The sequence below is a fragment of the Pleurodeles waltl genome, chromosome 1_2, assembly GCF_031143425.1.
Source record: "Pleurodeles waltl isolate 20211129_DDA chromosome 1_2, aPleWal1.hap1.20221129, whole genome shotgun sequence".
Classification (NCBI taxonomy): Eukaryota; Metazoa; Chordata; class Amphibia; order Caudata; family Salamandridae; genus Pleurodeles; species Pleurodeles waltl.
Window position 1 is genome coordinate 747443931 of NC_090437.1, and position 21770 is coordinate 747465700.

At 44.2% G+C, this 21770-nt stretch overlaps 1 protein-coding gene across 1 annotated transcript in view; it reads left to right on the forward strand.

The window, feature by feature from the left end:
* Positions 1–21770, forward strand: part of RXFP1 (relaxin family peptide receptor 1) — a 1416786-nt gene that overhangs the window by 1052115 nt on the left and 342901 nt on the right. The window contains exon 5 of the mRNA XM_069243319.1: positions 9002–9073. Coding sequence (XP_069099420.1) covers positions 9002–9073 — 72 coding nt within the window. The remainder of the gene's footprint in view (positions 1–9001; positions 9074–21770) is intronic.

The window sequence follows — 21770 nt, forward strand, 5'->3', positions numbered from 1 at the left end:
GCAAAACAAATTTTCCCTCATTTGAAACCCATAACTCGTCTGGTCTTTTTATACATTGTGATTTAATCCAGGAATCTCTTTCATCCTCCCTGACATTATTTTGTAATGCTTTTAATTCATCTATTGTATCTACGACCTTCAAGGCAAATGCTTCAGCTGGTTCGAGTTCTGGTTCACTTATCGAATTCCATTAATCTCTGAGTAATATACAATTCAAGGCACAAAATCTTGCGACTTGATCCGCATATGCATTTCCCAGAGAAACATAGTCCTGTCCTTTCGTGTGAGCACTGCACTTTACCACTGCAACTTCGGCTGGCACTTGAATGGCGTGTTACAATTCCCTTATCCTCTCCCCGTTCTTCACTGGGGATCCTGAAGAAGTCAGGAAACCTCTCTGTGACCATAGTTGTCCAAAGTCATGCACAATCCCAAACCCGTACTGACTATCAGTGTAAATGGTGACTTTCATCAATGCAGACAGTTGACATGCTCTGGTAAGGGCTACAAGTTCTGCTACTTGTGCAGAATAGACTCCTTGAAGCTATCTCGCTTCCAAGACCCCTGTTACAGTACATACAGCATATCCTGCTTTCAAAATCCCCATCCCGTCTCTTAGACATGAACCATCAACAAAAAGAATTTGGTCATTTTCATCAAGCTTAGTATCCTTAATGTCCGGTCGGGGTTTTGTGCAAAATTCAGTCACCTGAAGGCAGTCATGCTCGACGTCTTCAGCGTTCTCAATTTCGGCATTTTCTCCAGGGAGCAAGGTTGCTGGATTCAACGTAGTGCACCTTTTCAGCTGCACATTCGGTGAGCCCAGAATTATCGTTTCATATCTTGTGAGTCTAGCTCCAGTCATGTGCTGCGTTCGGGAGCGGGTCAAAAGTATCTCAACTGAGTGAGGGACCATGACTGTTACTGGGTGTCCCATCACTATTCCTTCACTCTGAGTGAGGCTGATACCAACTGCTGCTACGGCGCGCAAACACCCTGGGAGTGCTGCTGCGACCGGATCCAAAGTAGCTGAAAAATACGCTACTGGTCTGTTTACGCCACCATGGGCTTGAGTCAAGACAGACAAAGAACATGCATTACGTTCATGACAAAACAATGTGAAAGGCTTTGTGTAATCAGGCATACCTAAAGCTGGAGCCCTGCACATGCATTCTTTCAGTTCAACAAAAGCATCCATCTCATCTCCTTTCAACTCAATTTGATCCAAAGCATCCTTCTGGGTCAGTTTCAGTAGAGGCTTTGCTAGAGTCGAGAAGTTGGGAATCCACTGGCGACAATAACCCACCATTCCCAAAAACTTCCTCACCTCCCTCCTTGTCTTTGGTGGACTCATCTGAAGTACGCTCGTTATTCTTTCCTTCATTATTCTCCATGACCCTTTCTCTATCTGGTGACCCAAATATTTCACTTTCTTCTGACAAAACTGTAATTTGGAAGGAGACACCTTATGTCTATTCCTTCCCAAATGATTCAACAGAGCAATGGTATCGGCTGTGCAGCCACTTTCTGTCTTTGATGCAACCAGTAAGTCATCAATGTACTGTACTAGGGTTGACTCGAATGGTAATTCTAATGCTTCCAAATCTTTCTTTAGAATCTGATTGAAGATTGACAGTGACTCAGAAAACCCTTGAGGAATTCGACACCAACTGTACACTCTGTCTAGGAATTTGAAACAAAAGAGAAATTGGCTGTCCTCATGAAGAGGCACAGAAAAGAATGCTTGTGACAAATCGATGACTGAGAACCACTCAGCATCGCAAGGGACCTGGAACATTATCACAGCTGGATTCGGTACTACTGGGCAGCATTTGACTATGATGTCATTTATTTTCCTCAAGTCCTGCACGAGCCGGACCTTTCCACTCGGCTTTATTAGTCCCATTATTGGTGAATTACATGGACTGCTTAACACTTCTTTCAGTACTCCCTGTTTTACAAATTCGTCAATAAGTTGAGCAACTTTCATGAGGGTGTCTTGTGCCATGTGGTATTGTGGGGTCTGGGGAAAGATTGTATTGGGCTTTACAGTCACTTTCACTGGTTCCACTCCTTTCATCAATCCCACCTCTTTCCCTGTCATGTCCCACACTTCCTTTCCGACTGTCTCCCGTAATTCGGCTGGAATATCTTCTTCAGTTATCATCGGGAAAAGACAAATCAGAGGATACTCTTCATCTACAGTTTCCATCTCATCCCCCTCTACACTGTCCTCTTCTTCCCCATCACTGCTCGTCTGTATTGTTATTCCTTCGTTCGAACACATGATCGAACAACCCAATTTGCACAATAGGTCTCTCCCTAATAGTGCTATCGGGCTTGAGTCACATACCACAAACTGATGTACCCCTTGATAGTTACCGATGCTGACTGGTACCGGATCTGTTATTGGGTTCGTCAGATGTCTGTTTGCTACTCCCACCACTTGAACTGTCCTCCCTGAGAGTGGCAAATTTGGTACTTCACTGCTCTTAACAGTTGAACGTGTGGCTCCTGTGTCAACCAAGAATGAGACACGATGACCCATTACTCTTCCCTCTACGTACGGACCCTTTTGATCAACTTCCAAGGATGCTGCAAGCACACAATCTCCTTCTTCTTCTGAGCTTTCACTCTCCCATACATTGTTTATTCCACTCTCACTGTGTAATGGGAACTGTTGTACGGTGCCATTTGTACTCATTACCTGACCCGAGACCTGTGGAGGAACCATCACTTGCTGCTGACTCATTGGTGCCAAGGGTATTTGCATTTGCTGATTAGGTACCATGGGTAACTGCTGTTGCATTGGCTGCATTTGCGTCATCTGCACACGAGGCATCTGCATCTGCTGCGGCTGCATAGGTTGCAATCCCTGCAATTGATTTATGGTCTGAAAATTTGGGTTTGGACCTCTCATTTTCGGTCCCCTCATTGTCTGAAATGCATTGACATCATTGTTTTGCTGACCAACACCTACACCTGCACCTGCACCTTCCTGCACCACCATCGGGCACTCGTGTTTCCAATGACCTACGATTCCGCACGCGTGACACAGCATCACCTTCTTCATTGCCTGCACACCCGTCACAACAGTGTTCAAATCCGGACCATTATTCGCAAAACCTCCTCTGCCTCTGCCTCTGGCCTGTGGCTGAAACGCCATGTTTCCCTGCAACTGCGGCTGCGGTTGCGGTACCTGCTGTTGGAACCCTTGCATCCCTTGCAAACCTTGCAGACCTGTCTGAGCTGCTTTAAGCTGCATCATCATCACCTTCTCTTTCAACTTTTTCTGTTTCACTTCAATTTCGTCGCTACAGTATTTCGCATAATTCAAGACTTCGTCAATCGGTTTAGACTGCCAGCAAATCAAATGCGACTTTATCATCTGACTTATCTCTGGCCTCAGCCCTTCCACAAATCTAAACACAAAATGAAGCATGTCCTTCGCCTCTATTGTTTCCGTGCCACTGTAGTTCTTGAACGCCTTCAACAACCTCTCATAGTAACTATGAATCGATTCTTTAGCCTCTTGGGCAGTTCGATCAATCTTCTGCCAATCCACATTTTTCGCGGCAACCTTCGTCTTCAAATGCTCAATCACCTTATAGTACAAGCTCATCACCATAGGTGATGGTGCACCCGTCTCCCTGTCTCTCTCTGGTTCACTTGTCGGCCAACCTACAGCTCTTTTGCAATCCTCCCACAAATCTGCCGGAACCACGATCTCAAAGAGAGTATTCAGGTCTTCCCAGAGACATTTTGCAAGCTTCACAAACCTATCAGTCTGTTGATACCATTCAATCGGCTTCTCTCTCAGTTTGGGAAAATCATCCGTAAAAGACTGAATATCGCTTCTGTGCCATGGTACATGTATTAATTTTCCCCCTGCTGTCTCCCTCATTGATAACATGGTTACTGTCTCGCTGCTTTGTGGTCTTTTCTCATTATGCTCTGTAGCGCTGTCCCTCCTCTTTTCCTTTCTCTTTACCCACCTGCTTTCCCACTTGTCTAAGCACCTCCACACTTGTGCACTCTGCAGCAATTCTCTAAGGTGCGCCTTCATGCCTGCTGACCTCATGTGTTCAAAATCTGTGGCCCCAAAATCCAGCCTGTAGCTCCTGCTCAAATGTTTTGTCTTGTCTATGTCAACCCCATTTTTGTCGGCTATTTCCTGCAAGCTTTTATGTACCTTGTTCACTTCCTTCATAATCTTTGGACATAGATACCTCAACTCTTCTTCCGAGTAGGACTCTAACCTATTCACACCCATAGTCCCTTCCACCAATTCTTGTGCTTCCATGTTTAACCTCATCCTATTCAGATAATCTTCTCCTTTCCCACTGGCTGAGCCCTGTGTGGAATTCAAACTGTTGAACCACTGTGTCAGCTGTTGCGCATTCACCCCCATCAGTGTAGCGTTCACATCGACTGCCATTGATGGTTGCGGCAACTTTTCAGTGTTCGATGTTAGAGGTATTATCAGTGGGGGACTCGACCTCACCAGTGTTGACTGAGCACATATGGGACTAAACTCCATCAGGGATCCGGGTCCAGTTGGCTGAGCCGCTATCGGAGTTATCCCTGGAGTGTTTTCTATGCACCTCCTTTCGGTCCCATTCTGCAGCATTGATCCCTGACCGCTCATACCTAAATTAGGCTGACTGTACAGAGGTACCGGTGGACCTACAGTAATGGGTAGCGATATCGCATCTGGGTTTTGTCCATTTCCCATGTTCTGAGGCATGTTCATTCCCACACCATGGGTCCTCATTGCCGGCATGCCCATCTGACTCCCCGTCATTTGAGCATGTGCGTTTCCCCCCTGCATCTGCTTTTGGGGCATCAAAAACTGAGTTGATTCAGCTTGTGCCAATGTCTGGTTGTGACCATTCTGTACTCCCCTTACGGTTTGTTCTAGAATCATTCCTCCACTGTTGTCACTGCTGTAGTACCCTGGCATCTGCGGCTGATAATTTTCTGCTGGTTTCAACATGGGCACATCTGGATATATTCTCCTAACCTGCGGTATCTGCGGGGTGAACAATAAACTCGGGTCCTTAGATCCCGATGACGCTCCTGAACTCTGGGTTTCACTGTTCCGTACCGGTGCCGGAGGGGCAGAACTGGTACTTGGACCTTGTCCATTCTCCGCATAAGGTGGTGGACGGTCGTTCAGCAATTGCATTATTAACTCCTCATCCTCTAACTCCTCTTCTCTTCTCAACTTTTCCTCGTCCTCTCTATCCTTGGAACACTTCCTGTCTGTCTTACAGGTAGCTTTCTTACCTGTCTCCTCTTCTTCCTTAGTAATTGCGGGAAACAATTTTATCCCCTGCAATACATCTGACCTCCACACCTTCTGTGCATTATCCCAACTAGCATCCGCTAGTGTCTTTTCTACCTTTCTCATCCTGTTCTCGAACTTATTTTGCTGCTGCTGTCTGGCCATTAGTCCCCAAATCGCTAGAGCCTCAAACTGGGCTGGCCTTGGAGGCACCTTCATGTCGTACATCGTGAATCTCAAATTCTCTAGGATCCTTATATTGAATGTCCCATGTATCGGGAACGCTACGCTCCCATGTTTCTCTGTCAGTTTGTGCCATTGCTTTAGCCAAAGACACGGAGCTACCCCCTTCTCTTCCATTACAATGTAAGCTGGTGTGCCCTCGGGCGGCGTCTCCTCTCCTACGCTCGCTTTAATGTAAGACTCCCCCTTCATCGCACTCCTGAATGCTTTAAAGAATTTCATTTTCTCGTCTTTTATTTCACAAAGTTTGTAATCAATAGGTGACTTTAATTCCCGGAATACTCTTCGCTTGCCTTTCCCCTTCCAATCGAGTCCCACGGACTGCGTCCAATCCGTGCGCGACCCTTCTCTGCAACCAACCTATCCCAGCGCGGCTCCTAGTGACGTCACACTCACACACACTGCGGCTGACAAAGCCTCGCGGCTAGTCTTCCTTCACTCAGCTCTTCTCGTAACAACTTCTTGCATGTATCGCGAGCTACCAAAAATTAAAACAGATCTGTCGGTTTACTACAGGAAGGGTAACACAATCGCTTCAGGACCTTAGGGATTTTTCACTAGCCTCGGCAGTTATTCCATCTTTCTCGGTCCCCACGTTCGCAAGCAAATCTGACCTGCAGATCTACTCTCAACTTGTCAATGATCTGTTCTAGTGCACTTAGAATCTTGTCAAAGCCCGAAGTCGAAGTTTCTTTCACTCCCTTACACACGTACCGACTCGTTGACCACACCCGATCAACCTACTAAACCGCCCAGACCACAACATGGATCAACATACTCCGGAGTCTCTTGACCTCGCAGGGCCCGTCTCAACAACAACAACCACATGGACCTTTTTATGCACAAAGCGCCACATGCACATGAAGTTCGACTACTTCCCTACTCTCACACTCGGAGTCGCACCTCCGCTATTTCTATGAAGTTCAACGACTTCTCTACTCCTACACTCGGAGTCGCACCTCCGCTATCCTCTAGAAAGAAAAAAAATTCCTCGCAACCTTTTCACACAATCTGCGGCAATAAGCTGTGCAAGCGCAAACCCTAACTTCACTCATACCATCACTAGTACCGCCAACGCCGAATCCACACCTCCATTCTCTCCATTCGCAAGCTCCGAGATCCCGGGAAAGTCGCGGTGGACCTAGCCCATCATCATTCTGTCAATCTATTTTACCCAAGAAAAATCTAATTCAACTTCTCGAGTGGGGTCTCAAAATGCGTAACCGTTAATTCAACACCATGTACTTTAAGAGTACGGGGTCCCAAAAGACGAAACCGTCCTCTGCTACCATCTACTGATAGAGCGTTCCGTATTAATAATTTACCTGTATTTTGGACGCTCTTTAGGCCGATGAATCTTTTGACTAAGTGGAACTCTCTGTACTCTATATCGATCAATTTCCTTAAATCAATAATTAATAACGAACATAAGCAATACCCTGATCAACATAACACTTAACAATTAATCCAGAATACATTTCGGCGAACCCTGACCTTTCAGTCAGGAATAACCACACCAGTTTATTCAAAGTTAGTGAATTTTATTTCCCTATATTAACAAAGCTAGCACAATATAAATGTGTCTCAACACCAAATGATAAACGTAAATGAACATTAATAGCTGTCCATAGCGGCGAAACAGGTGCAATCTATGTAGCATTTGAATCACAAGGCATTCGATAATAGCAATGCAAATCACTAATACGATAATCTGTAATGAACTAATCGCATACATTTAGTCAGCATAACAAGATCTCAAATTGCATCGTGCGACATATGGAACCCTCGTCTAACCTCAAATTAGCATCGGCATGTGGGACTTCATGCAAAAACAATTTAGCAACATTAATTTAGAAAAACTCCTAACTAGGGCTCTTATCAAAATCAGCAGTTGGTTACCTAAAGGAAACACAATGCAATTTTACAATTTCCTTTCATATTTACCAATTACGATCAGCAATCAAGGAAGTCTTCGTCTCACAGGTACCGTTTCTCGATCAGCATGGGTACCGTTTCGATCAGCATGGGACGGGGCAAAAGGGGCAGGGGTGGACGGGGCAGTTGCCTCACGGCGGCAAGGTAAAACTACTACTACTTCATGCAAGGGATCAAAGTTAAAGTCTCTAGGGCAAGAATCATTTAAAGTCTCTTTCTCTCGATTAGAGAAAGCATCAAAGTCTCTTTCAAAATGGCGTCGCAGCAAAGTGGGCCATAATAGCTACGAAGTCTGCAAAATGGCGGGATGTCCAATAATGGATACTTTCCTCTCGTGCACCTGGGTTTTATAGACAACAGTTCAAATCCAGTAGGGTCTTCCATTGGAGGGTTCATAGGTTAGCTTCAAATTGTCCAATCAAAAGCGACAGTTCTCAAGCTTTTACTTAAGCATACATTATCCTTGGAGATGGGTACGCAAGTTGCAACATTGTATACCAATTAGCTCACTTTCAGAGCCTCCATTGTCCGCACCTGCAAATCGACCTCAGAGTAAAGAGAAAATATGCCAGGCTGGCACGAAACCTTAAGATAAGCATATGAACGATCTCAGTGGAAAAGTACAGCTTCAAGCAGAAATACACGTTTAATAGCACATTGGAAAAATATGAGCATCTAAACCGTGAGACCAGGCAACTAGGCCGAAGCCTGCACTAAAGTAATGCTAAGCTAAAACATTTCAAACAAGCAAATCATAGCACACGTTTACGATTATGTTGGATTAGTGCAATTCTAATACATCACGTTATATAAAGCACGCTTATAAACGTTGGCAAACTACTCTGAGGGCACATTTTGTCCCCGTACAATCTTTATTAGTTCGGTTAAAGTCACACATGATTATTTCACACTACGTTTACGTTAATAAATGTAAAACCTTCATTTTCTGCTTCATCAATGCGCTCTGTGTTACTACATCCCTTGCTTCCCCTGTCTCTCTAAGTCTGATTCTTTTGCTTTCTTATTTTTTTCACCACCCTCCTGGCCTCAAGCTCCTCTGTTGCTCTCGTGATAGTCCCCCCCCCATTGCTACCTCATCATTTTAACTTCTCACATGGCTCCTCACTGACACCCCACCCCCATCCTGCCATTAGGTTTGTGTTGTTTAAATGTTTTGAAGGACCTGGTAGCTGCAATTTGCTGCTGTGCTGCTTCTTTTCCAAAATGCACACAATTAAACTATTTTTTTAATTTACAGCTTCAAGATTGGGTCTGACATCTTGAAGCAGCAAATAAAATAAATGGTGGCTGCATCAAGTCCTGTGCACATGCATGTGTGGTGATGCATGGATGCATATTCCACATCATGCTGAGTCGCCATTGCGTCATGACACATAAGGGCACATACATGATAATGCATGCATTTGTTTGCTGATGCAGTGAAGAACTGTTCACACTTTTATCTACACTGCTGCGATTCTCTTTTTTGACCCACTGATGTGTTTAAATGCACCTGCCATTTTTGTGTCTTTGCAGATCACTGAGGAGCAACCTAATCAAAAAGCTCTACAACGATGGCTTCAAGCAATATCAAGATCTGCGAAATCTGTAAGGAACGCGTTTGCTACCTGTTGTCACAACCGGCAGTGTGTTGCATTTACACACTGCTTAATACACTGTTATATTAATACAATAGTATTTTTGTACCTAGCAGACATCTGGTCTACTGGCAAATATAAATGCTGGCAATATTGAGAATCGAGTAAAACTGAGGGAAAGTCATAGTTTCCGTATTTAATTGGGTTCGGTAACAAAGAAGCGAGTGCTGAAATTATCTGCATCTGTGTCTTCGCTAATTAAGATGCAAATATTCAAGAAACTGGCAGCAGCATGCTTCTAATGCATAAATAATCTGAGACTAATTCAAGGCTGCTGTAGCTAGTGCAGTGCGGAGGCTCAAACAAAATTTTCCACTCTGCAGGCGCCATACTTAAAACGTCTGATGGAAGAAACAGGGACATGCTTCAGTTCCCGAGGGGACTTGTTTTGCATGTGATGACGGATTACACCAAGCGTAGTAGTGGAAAAAAGTTAGTTTATGTCCATTTTTATTTCTCCTTGATTCTGGTGGTGCTTGTTCACACTACAAATCTTTTTTTGTCTACGTATCTGTATCTGAAAAAAAAATACTTAAGGCCTGATTTATGAAAAGTTTGCACCGCCTTTGCGTAATTTTTTGACGTAAAAGCGGTGCAAATTTACAAAATATAATTGTATTTTGTCATTTGTCAAAAAGTGATGCAAAGGCAGCGCAATCTTTTCATAAATCAGGCCCTTAGAGAGTAAGACATCCCGGCTCGCCCAGTAAAGCACACATTTCGCATTTGGAATGCCTGCATGGACAGCAGTAATAACTGGGGCAGATTGCAGTAGTTTTCGTAATTTTGCACCTGCAGTTAAGGATAGCCAGGGCGCGATTACATGTGGGTCGGATGATGGCGAGTTACCACATGTTGCAAGTACTATTACGTTGGATCAGGAAATTTCCTGGGTGTGATAAAAACTTCCTAGTCTAAGTTTGCAACTTGGAAATGAGTCATAGCATACAAAATCGATATTTAACTTTAACACACTCAATTCCGCGGATTTGATTTTTTTCTTTGCTTTTCCCCCAATACATTTTTGGAAGCTTTGACCCACCGAAAGCTAAACGGGGAAAATAACAAGAGTATGATAACGATAATACAGCTACGAATTGTGATCACTGCGCAAACTTCAGTTTGGGCAAATATCTCAATTTAACCCCCAGCTTTTTAGCAGGGTAAAATTACCTTGTTCCAGTGCAATTTTGCACCATCTAACAAATACAAATTTGATAATTGTACTGACTGAGTAGTGAAAAAACAACACTTTGTAAATGTCAGTGAAAGACTGCTCTCTGTGAAATGTTGGCAGAAAACTGCAGTGGCAATGGCAGGATCTATATCAGAAAGCTTTTACTGAGCATGGATGCCCTTTCAGGAGTCCTTCTGCTCTATGTAGTTTACCCTTGCATGTGTCTTTCATATTGATTTGTCATGAAAACACCAAACACAAGCAAGCCTTAATCTAAAATTAATTTTCTGTGTGTTCAGACCCAAATCAGTTAAAGCTGCGATAAAAATAATTGTACGAAGTTCAGGAGCTGAATGTAGACTCTGACTCCCACTCAAGCAGTGGCCCGTCCGTAGGGGGTGAGGGGCCATGCTCCCCTACCTTTTTCCTGACGTGAAGAGTGTCTGTCAGAATGAACTTAAGTCTGCCTGACAGATACTCTTCTGGTTCAGGTCAGGTAGCCAGGAACTTAACATGTGCTAAATGCACAGACTCCTGGCTGCCTGAGCTGAACTTTGCCAGGCTGAAGAAGTCACAGCCCTGTGTGCGTGACCTCTTCAGCCTGGCAAAGGTGCCTTGAGGCCCTCCGCTCATGACGAAGAGGAACATCATCAACTGCTTCGGACTGGGGCACTTCAGTTGTAAGACCTGAAGTGCCTAGGGCCGAGTGTCAATCAGTGGCACCTCGTCACAGAGTGGGATGGGGTCAGCAGTCTCACTGATCCCATCACACTCTGTGACAAGATTGGGACTGCTGTCTTCCCCCATTGGCTAACCTCAGGTCAACTCTCCTGGGACCTCCGAGGCTGCCCTTTTGGAGCTGCTGAGGTAAGTTTTGTTTTTTAATGTTTGGTGCGTGCGTGCAAGTATTAATGTATGTATTTTTGTTAGTGAGTGTTGTGAATGGGTGTGTGAGTGCGTGTGAATGAATGGGTGTGAGTGAGGTGTATGTGTGCATGTGTAACCTCTCCCCCTAATTCCTCCCTCGTAAAATTACCAGCCGCCACTGAACATAAGACTGAACTAAATTATTTTTTACTGGCTGCCATCTGGGACCTATTTAGCTGTCTTCAGCTGACAAGCTGAGTAAGTCTTGCTGGGTTAATAATCACAGGCCATTGGCCATGAGCTTAAGAGAAAAGCTGCAGTAGGTGCACTAATGAGACAAGTTCTCTCTGGAGCATCCCATTGTGGTGCTCTGTCTCCAGCCACAATGAAAGTCCATCCCTAGGATAAATTGCACACAGTGCATCTCCATTCTGTAGGCACTGGCTAATAGCTTCTCATGGGGATCCAGATCTGGGAAGAGAGAGTGCGCAGCATTCTTAAAAGTGAGGCAACTGGCAATTGGGTAGTTTCTTTCACAAGGCTTCTGTGGTACAACATGAGCAATGAGGGTGCAGTTCAGATTGCCTGATTGTAATTGAGGCCCCCTAAGGGAGGAAAGAGCCTCCTGTTCATTTTTAATCATAATGAAGTCTTTATGTCATCTGTGCTCCTTCACTGTCTTGCTTTAACAAATGTGAATAACACAGTAAATGTACACAAGGTATAGCTGATCACAGCAGCATCAAACCTCAAAAATCGATGGCATTCCTGCTACTAACTTAGTTAATGGTCCCATGTCAGCATTTAGAGGAAAACAGGCTGAAGTGAAACACTCTGGGTATAAAATATGCATCCAGCATGAGGAGGAGAGAAGAAAATGGTGTACATTTTACTGCGTTTGTGATTTATACTGAATGTTGAAATTAAATAAATGCTTTCTGAAAATGAGATAAATACTGCATTGAAATTATATTGTCTTATCAAACTAAACATATCATTTATATAGTCATTTATTTAGATATTGTGTAAGAAGGTAGCAACACCAATGTTGTAGGAAATTGGGTTGCTGGTTGACTGGGATGTGAGCACTGGTCAAGCACACTCACAGTCCCTTAAAGGGCGAACCACAAAAAGTCACAAAATTAACCTGTGCTTAACCCGGGGTTGCTTGGCACAAAAAGCAGGTAGGCTTAACCTAGAGACAATGTGTAAAGTACTTATGGAGCGCACAAACAGTAATAAAGTTAAAACACAACACCATAACAATCCCAAACCAATGTTAAAAAAACAGAGTGAATTCTAATAAATTATGTGACACCAAAATGACAAAACTGCAATCAGTAGCCAGAGTTGTGAATTTTTTTAAATGTAAGGTTCAAAATAGCACCTAAAAGATTAAAGCTCCAACCGCTGACATCTGGTCACCATTAGCACCACAACCAAGGGTCCATGAGTGTATGGAGATCTATTGGGGAATTAGGACTCACTCAGGCTTTGTCCAGGTGTGGGTTCAAGATGTTGGGAGCCTGTTATGTCCCTGTGGCTCTGAGTAGGGGGCCAGCAAACTAGTCCTTGGAGCCACTTCTGGCAGTCCCGGGTGCAGGTGTAAAAGCAGGACTGAACAGAAGGCCTGGCCTCTGAGGGTTCGAGGCAAGCTCCAGGCAGCAAAGCAGTCTGTTGTGATATGGCTCGTGGCTGCTTTGTTGTTTCAGCCTCGAGTCAAACTTCTAGAACGTTAAGCAGTGTTCTCTCTCCAGGCAGTTGCTTGCTGATTGGGGGAGAGGGCACCGCGTTTGAGGAGAGCTCTTGAATAAACGCACTTTCTACTTACAAGAGTAATGCTGTCTGAGTAATTTCACTTCATTTTTGGTGATGAGGATGGGCAAGCAAAGTTATCTCTCCCAACGCAGATGCACCAGACCCACAGTGTAAGACGCAGAATGTTGTTTTGGCGTATTGAGAGGCATATAGTGCTTACGCGCTTAGTTGAACTTGGATTGGCTGTCATTTCATTGTGGACAAGTTGTCGGCTGCACAACTGTGTGTTCTTCGGCTCGTATTCGTCTTTTAGATGACGACCGGTGCAGTTACCCTCTGGCCTTGATCTCCTAGCAAAGCTTTCGTTGAGCGTTGGTGTGCCGGCATCAGGCGCACGCTCGTTCACGCTTTCGGCTGCCATTTTGGAGAGTTGGGAGAACTCTCATTTGGTAACATGGCATTCGAGTGAACTTAGACGAGCCGTGTGTGTGGAATGCTTGGATCTCCTAGCAACGCACTCGTCAAGGGTTCATGTGAGTGCGTTTGGCACACGCGTAATCACGACTACAGCAGCAATTTTGAAGAGTTGGGAAACTCTCATTGGGAAACACAGCTTTCGTTGGAGTTTTGGACGAGTTGAGTGCACGTCAGCTGTGCTGACGGATTGCATGACTGCAGGATTTTAATGTATGTGCCTTCTGCGGTGATAGGCACACCTGGACCTCTTAAATGAACACGTTGCGATTTGTGGTATACTATTCTTCCTTCCATTTGATGTTGCATTTATTTATCAATGTGTCTTCAGCGGTGTGGGCACACCTGTATTCCAGAAATACTGACTGGATGAACAATAGCATACAATCTCGAATTAGTATATGTGTACATATTTGTTCTTTTTGTTATTTTTGAGTTTGCTGTTCTATTGTATGATTGTAAACTATGGAGATTGTGACCTCTGAAGTACATTCTGCACCTCTGTTTTTGGCACAACCTGGGAATCCACCAATACTGTGGGAGGAGTGGATAGACATTTTTGATAATTACCTGGAGGCGCTAGATGGTTTGGGGTTCTCCTCCAATAGGAAGAAAGCCATCTTACTTAGTTCCTTAGGTAATGAAGGTCAGCATGTCTTCAAGTATCTGCCAAAGGCGGTTGATCAGGCTGGCCAACCTATTGACAATGTATTTTTAGAGGCTAGGGGGAGATTGGAAGTGAGGTTCACCAGAACTGAAAATGTGGTCATGCAAAGGTATACGTTTTAAACACAACCTCAGAGAGAGGGTGAGTCTATAGATTAATTTGTTGCTCGTTTAAGAGAGCTTTCCGTTAAATATAGGTTTGGAGCGATGACTGAGGAATTAATCAGAGATCAACTCATAGTACAGTGCAGGAGTAAGAAGATGCAGGAAAGGTTGCGGGCAGGGAAGGACCCAAAGTTGAAAGATGCCATAGAAATTGCAAAGGTGGTTGAGGAGTCTGAGTTTTGTATGAAGCAAATGGAGAGGAGAGGAGCTAAAGAATCTGAGGAGGTATCGCTGATTGAGGGTGATGTTGCTGTCTTGAATAAATCGTTACGTGGTAGGCTCGTCACCACTTCCCTCAACCTTAGTAAGGCTAGTAGCAGGATATGTAGCAAGTGTGGTAGTCAATATCATACTTCTGAATCCAAAAATTGTTTTGCACTGGGGAAAGAGTGTAGGAGGTGTTGACGCAAAGGGCATTTCGCAAGAATGTGCAGAGAGAAGGGGCATGTTAAAGGGAAAGTAGCCACAGTCGCAGATGCAGGTGGTGACACGGTCATGGGTGGCAAGTTAGAAAAGTATTGTGTGTGTCTGGGTCTGATAGCGCTGCAGTACGAGTGAGAAGGATGCAGAAGCCTAAAGCTGAATTTGTTGTAAAGAATGTGCCTGTAGATCTGATGATAGATTCTGGCTCCTTATATACTATCGTTCCTAAAGATTTGTTTCTCCAGAAGTGGCTTCAACCAGATTATTGCCAAAGGACATCAATCCTGGGGGTTATCAGGGTGAACAAATTGACATTGTTGGATATATGCTCACTGAGATAGCATTTAAGAGAAGGAAGGTGGTAGGTAAAGTTTATGTAGCAGAATCTGGGCCACCAATTTTGGGTTGGCAACATCAATACGATCCACGCATTGCCATCAATCCCTGTGCTCCTAGTCAGGTTGCTGATATTGACGACGTTTGTCAAGCAGATATTCTGAATGGTGCTAGGGATGTGTTTAGAGAAGAAATGGGAGAGTTGAAAGGCTATGTGCATGAAATTAAATTGAAGCCGGGTGCTGTTCCTGTTCAGCACAAGGTCAGGAAAGTGCCAGTGTCAGTAAGAGAGGGGGGTTAAGGAACTTCTCAAAGAAATCCTTGACAGTGGAGTCATCGAACCTGTGGAGGCCTCAGAGTGGTTATCACCTGTCATTATTTCTAAGAAAAAGGATGGAAATTTGAGGTTTTGTGTGGACTTGAGGGGGTTGAATCAGAACATTGTAACTGACAACTTTTCTTTGCCAAACATTAATGAGTTGCTCTTGCTTATCAAGGATGCCAAATACATTTCAGAGTTAGATCTCAAGCATGCTTATCACCAAATAAGACTTCATCCGGCGTCTAAAGCTCTCACTGCTTTCATCACTTTGGAAGGCAAGTTTCAGTTTACCCGGATGCCTTTTGGCTTGGCATCCGCGGCCAGCGTTTTCCAGAGGATGATTAGTCTTATTTTCAAGGGTTTGGATAATATACTCTTCTTCCAAGATGATATTCTTGTTTTTGGCGACCATTGAGAACCACAACATCACCTTGAAGATGTTGTTGGACAGATTATTGAAGTCTGTGTTAACGTTACGTCAGGAAAAGTGTCAATTCTTGATGAAGGAGGTGGAGTATCTTGGTCATTCGATATTGCAGGATGGTGTTAAACCAAAAAAACATTTGCTAGATGCTATTAGGTCAGCTCAGGCTCCTAAGGACAAAGATCAATTGCAGACATATTTGGGGCTTATTGAATATTACTCTAAATTTGTTAAGAACTTTGCCAGCAAAACAGAATATTTAAAAGTACTCTTACGCGAGGGAGCAAGTTTTGTGTGGGGAGTGGCACAACGTCAATGCTTCTAACTGATAAAAGATGATGTTTGCAATGCAGGCATCTTAGTATCTTTCGACACAAGGAAAAAAACTATTATTACCGTTGATGCAAGTGCACTCGGTATTGGTGCAGTCTTGTCCCAGATGCATGGATCTGTCGAGAAAACTGTTGCCTTTGCTTCTCAGACTTTAACAACCACAGAGAGACATTATGCAGTTATTGAACGTGAGACTTTAGCCGCGGAATGGGGTGTAAAATATTTTTGCATGTATGTCTGGGGCAGTAATATCACATTGCGTACTGACCATAAGCCTTTGCTTGAAATTTTGTCACCTGGTGGGACCAGCAAGGGGTCAGCGAGGCTAGCCAGATTGGCTTCACGTCTACAAGAATATGATTACAAGGTTGAGTTCATTCCTGGTTGGAAGAATGTACAGGCTGATTGCCTTTCTCGTCTGGCTCTTGATTGGCAAGGTTAATTGAAAGGTTAATGTGTTAGAGAGTGAGCAAGAGGGAGCGGTAGCGTCTGTGTGTGAAGTTATGCACTGGAGTAAAGGAGTTGTGAATGAGACAGACTGGGATATGGCAATGAAGGATGATGAAATTTTAAAGATGGTCATTGATTTGGTAAGGAAGGGGGGAAGGAGAGACAGCACTCTTCCTGTGCTGGTACGGCCCTTCAACAAGGTTTTGGATGAGCTTTCAGAGATTGATGGGAGGATAATATTGCTTGGAGATAATATTGTTCCACCTGCAGGTGTACGCAAAAGATTGTTTGATATTGCGCATGAGGGTCACCTGGGACAAACAATTACCAAAAGGAGGTTGAGAATGGAGTTTTGGTGGCCTGAGATGGATGATGACGTTGTGAGATGCGTTGAGAGGTGTTCGGTGTGTTTATAGAGTAAGAAACAGTTAAAGGTTGGAAGACAGTCTGATGGTGGTAATATAACTGATCCGGGCAAGCCTTGGCCTAGTGTGTGCTTGGACTTTATTGGACCTTTGTCTGGTGTAGGTAGAGGTAGGAATTTTGCTCTGGTTATGGTGGATGTACATTCCAAATGGTTTATTGTCAAGTTTATGTCGGAGGTTACGACGTCTGCGACTGTAAGCATTTTGAGAGAGATTTTTACTGAGGAAGGGTTTCCAGAAGTTTTGATTACTGATAATGGTATGCAATTGACGTCTAATGATATGAAGGTTTTTTTGGACTCATGTAGGGTGAAGTATGCACGTACAGCGTTGTACAATCCTCGTGCCAATGGAACTGTGGAACGAGCTAATCGTATGATCAAAGGTGGGCTACAGTTAGCGATTGTCAATGGTATGGATGTTGAATCGGTGATCTCAGATTTGGATGGGTGTATCGTACCACAGCACATCTCATTTCTGGGAGGGAACCCTTTCGAAGTCATGAGAGGTAGAAAACCCGTGGGTAAACTCAAACCTTCAAGGATGGAGAAATTGTTGGGAGGATGTGGTAAATTCAGCGGGGATCTTGCAAGTGAGGCAGTGCATAATGATGTGAGGATTAAGCCAGGTGATTGGGTGAAAATTAAGTCAGGGAGAGTAAAGAAAGGTGTTTGCAAGTTTTTAGGCCCTTTTAAAGTTTGAAAAGTTCACAAGTGGCATGTATTGCTTGAAAATGGTCAACGCTGGAATTTCAGGCGAGTTGCAAAATTTGCTTCGGTGTGGTGTGGGGAGAATGATGTGAGGTGTGATGACTGTAGCAGTTATATGCTGATGAGAGATGAAGATGTTGTAGGTCCTAGTGGAATTTGGGGAAGTGAAAGTATTCAGGATGGAAGCGGAAATGGAGATGCTAGTGTAGGGTGTGAGGATGTTGGTCCTTTTGTTTATTGGAGTTCCATGGATGCATCTCCTTGTGGTGTGAGTGCAAGGACTTCTAGATTTAGGAGACCACCCACATTTTTTAACGATTATGTAACTTGATGGCTTTATTTTGTTTTGGGTTGCTTTTGATTCATTGTTGTTATTTTTGAAGTTCCCTGTCGTAACCTTTTATGTTCATGATACCTTGTTTTTTCGTCACCTGTAGTTTTAGTAATAAGTATTTTGATTTATGTTGGGTTATTCCCTTTCCTTTATGATGTTAACGGAGAGGGATGTGTTGTGATATGGCTCATGGCTGCTTTGCTGTTTCAGCCTCGAGCCGCACTTCTAGAATGTTAAGCATTGTTCTCTCTCCCAGTAGTTGCTTGCTGATTGGGAGAGAGGGCACCGCGTTTGAGGAGAGCTCTTGAATAAACGCACTTTCTACTTACAAGAGTAATGCTGTCGGAGTAATTTCACTTCACAGTCCTTTCAGGTACAGCAGCAGTCTGGCAGAGTGCCCAGCAAGTCACAGCAGCAGGCAGTTCTCTGAGAGCCCTTCTGCAGGCCTAGTAGTGAACCAAAGTGTGGGTCTGAGAGCCCTATTTTTACACCCTGGTGCCCTGCTCCTAGAAGGTGGTAACAGTTTCTGGAAAGGTTCTTTGAATTTCCTGACTCCTCTGCCCTGACTCCAAGCTGGCTGCAGTGACCATAGAGGCTCATTTGGCCTATTGTGAGGAGACAGGACATAGCCTATTCAAGTTCAAGTGGGGCTGTACTTAGCTCTGGCCTCTACCAAGCCAGTTAATGGCCCATTGAGGCCCAACTAATCTTACTACTGTGTGACTGTCTGGGAAGAATTCACAAAGTCTAACTGTCAGCTACACCCAGTCCTATGATCCAAGACAGTCTGCAGGTACCCGGGGCAGGAAAATGCAAACTTTCTAAAAGTGGCATTTTCAAAATAGTAATGAAAAATCCAACTTTATCATTAAAGAGGGGTTATCATTACAGCTCCATAGGTATGAAACACAACATATCCACTTCCTCTCATTTAGGAATTGCAACTCATTGAACGTAATAAGGAATGTCCAGTGTTATTCTATGGGAGACGTAGGTCTCACAGTAGTGAAAAACAAATTTGTGAGTTTTTCACTACCAGGACATGTACATCTTAAAAGTACACGTATAATCTTTTAATTAAAATGCACCCTGTCCTATGGGCTACCTAGGGCAAACCTTAGGCGTGCTATAAAAGGGAAGTGTTAGACCTGACAGCCCTTAGGGTGGTCATCCCCCAACTCTTTGCCTCCCTACCTCCACTTTTCTGACACTGTTTTTGCTGGTTTTAGGATTCTGCACACTTTACCACTGCTAACCAGTGCTAAAGTGCACAGGCGCTCTCCCCTAAACATGGTAAATTTGGTCCCTACTCAATTGGCATATTTAATTTACTTGTACGTCCCTAATACGTGTACTCAGGGCCTGTAAATTAAATGCTACTAGTGGACCTGCAGCACTGATTGTGCCACCCACATAAGTAGCCCCTTAACCATGTCTCAGGCCTGCCATTGCAAGGCCTGTGTGTGCAGTTCCACTGCCACTTCGACTTGGCATTTAAAACTACTTGCCAAACCTTAAACTCCCCTTTTTCTACATATAAGTCACCCCTAAGGTAGGCTCTAAGTGGTGCATAGGGCAGGGTCCTATGTAAGTAAAAGGCAGGACATGTACTTATGTGTTTCACAAGTCCTGGTAGTGAAAAACTCACAAATTCATTTTTCACTACTGTGAGGCCTGCTCTTATTATAGACTCGCATTAGAACTGTCCTCATATACATTTGAGGGGTAGATTGTGATCTGGAAAGAGTAACCAGGTCATATTTAGTATGGCCAGAATGGTAATTGAAAATATGGATTACTGGTGAAATTGGATTTAATATTACTGTCTTAGAAATGCCACTTATAGAAAGTGGGGATTTCTCTGCACTTACTACCATCTGTGTCTTACAGCCTGTCTCCAATCCACGTCTGGTCTGTGCTGGTTGACAGCTCCCCTTGTGCATTCCACCCAGACAACCACAAACACAGGACACTCAGGGCCTTATTTATACTTTTTGGTGCAAAACTGCACTAACGCAGTTTTGCACCAAAATGTTTTGCACCAGCTTGCACCATTTTTTAGCACCAGCTGGGCACAATATTTATGAAATGGAACAAAAAATGACATTAGGCAGGTTAGAGTCAAAATAAATGACTCTAACCAGACTAGCATAATTTATTGATGCTAAGGGGCATATTTATACTCTGTTTGCACTGAATTAGCGTCATTTTTTTAACTCTAATTCTGTGAAAAACTAACTCCATATTTATACTTTGGTGCTAGACCCATCCAGCACCAAATTTCTGGAGTTAAAGTCATTTTTTGGAAGTGGAAACCTACCTAATCTAATCCCGAGATGCTCTTGGGAACTTCCTGTGAAACCAAAAGAGCATAGCATATACTAGCTTTGTCTATGGCTCAGGTTATCGCCCCTCCCAAAAGCAGTACATGGTAAAGAGTGCATTCAAATTAAATTCAACTTCTCTCAGTCTTGTAAGGCGATTTAAGAGAGACGAAATATTAATCTCAAAGAAGAAAGTGAGCAATTTTGGAAACACTGTCAGTTCCTCTTGCTACCAATCACAAACAGTGATATTACCGCTTCTATCCTTTTTTTTCAAAGGCACAGGAAAGAATGAGCTTGCAGTCCTGTGAGCACATATCTACTGTAATACAAAAAGCAGAATGGTCATTTAGTATCTAAATTGAGATTGTGGCAGAAACGCCGTAGCCCAGGCAACCAATACAGAGGCAACTCTATTAAATGAGCAAATTGGCCACAAACTTAACCACCAATTGGCCCGGCAAATATGAAAAACTTTACAAATGCTGACCTGGCAATTTTAGTGAGCTCACAAAAGAAGGAGATAGTAACACTTTATGAGTATTTACACACGGTAGGCAGGCTAGTGGTTCTGATCAATCACTAAATCATGCTAGCTCATCTGAAAAATGCAAGACCCATACGATTCTCACACAATCTATAACAGGAGTCTCCAACCTTTTTTGTTATGAGAGCCACTCAAGATCAATAAAATCATCCTGAGATACCGATACCATTAGTGTTGCAATAATGATTACATCAGAAAAGATTATGGGCCTGATTCTAAGCTTGGCGGGCGGCGGGAGCCGCCCGCCAAGTGGGAACCGCCAGAAGACCGTACCGCGGTCAAAAGACCGCGGCGGTCATTCTGGGTTTCCCACTGGGCTGGCGGGCAACCGCCAAAAGTCCGCCCGCCAGCCCAGTGGGAAACACCCTTCCCACGAGGAAGCCGGCTCCGAATGGAGCCGGCGGAGTGGGAAGGTGCGACGGGTGCAGTTGCACCCGTCGCGAATTTCAGTGTCTGCAAAGCAGATACTGAAATGCTTTGTGGGGCCCTCTTACGGGGGCCCCACGACACCAAATACCGCCATCCTGTTCCACAGGATGGCGGTATGGGGTGTCAGAATCCCCATGGCGGCGCAGCAAGCTGCGCCGCCATGGCGGATTCCCATGGGCAGCGGAAAGTCGGCGGTACGCCGCCGGCTTTCCGCTTCTGGCCGCGGCTGTACCGCCGCGGTCAGAATGCCCGGCGGAGCACCGCCAGCCTGTTGGCGGTGCTACCGCCGACCCCGGCCCTGGCGGTTTTTACCGCCAGGGTCAGAATGACCCCCTATATTAGTTACTGTCCTAGTAAAATTACCCACAGTGATCACCTCAGCCTCAGTATTGTAAAAAAAGACTTTGTCAATTTGGAATGCCATTTCGATGGTAATACATAATAGCCATAGCTTAAATGTCCCTGGCACCAAGGTAATATTAT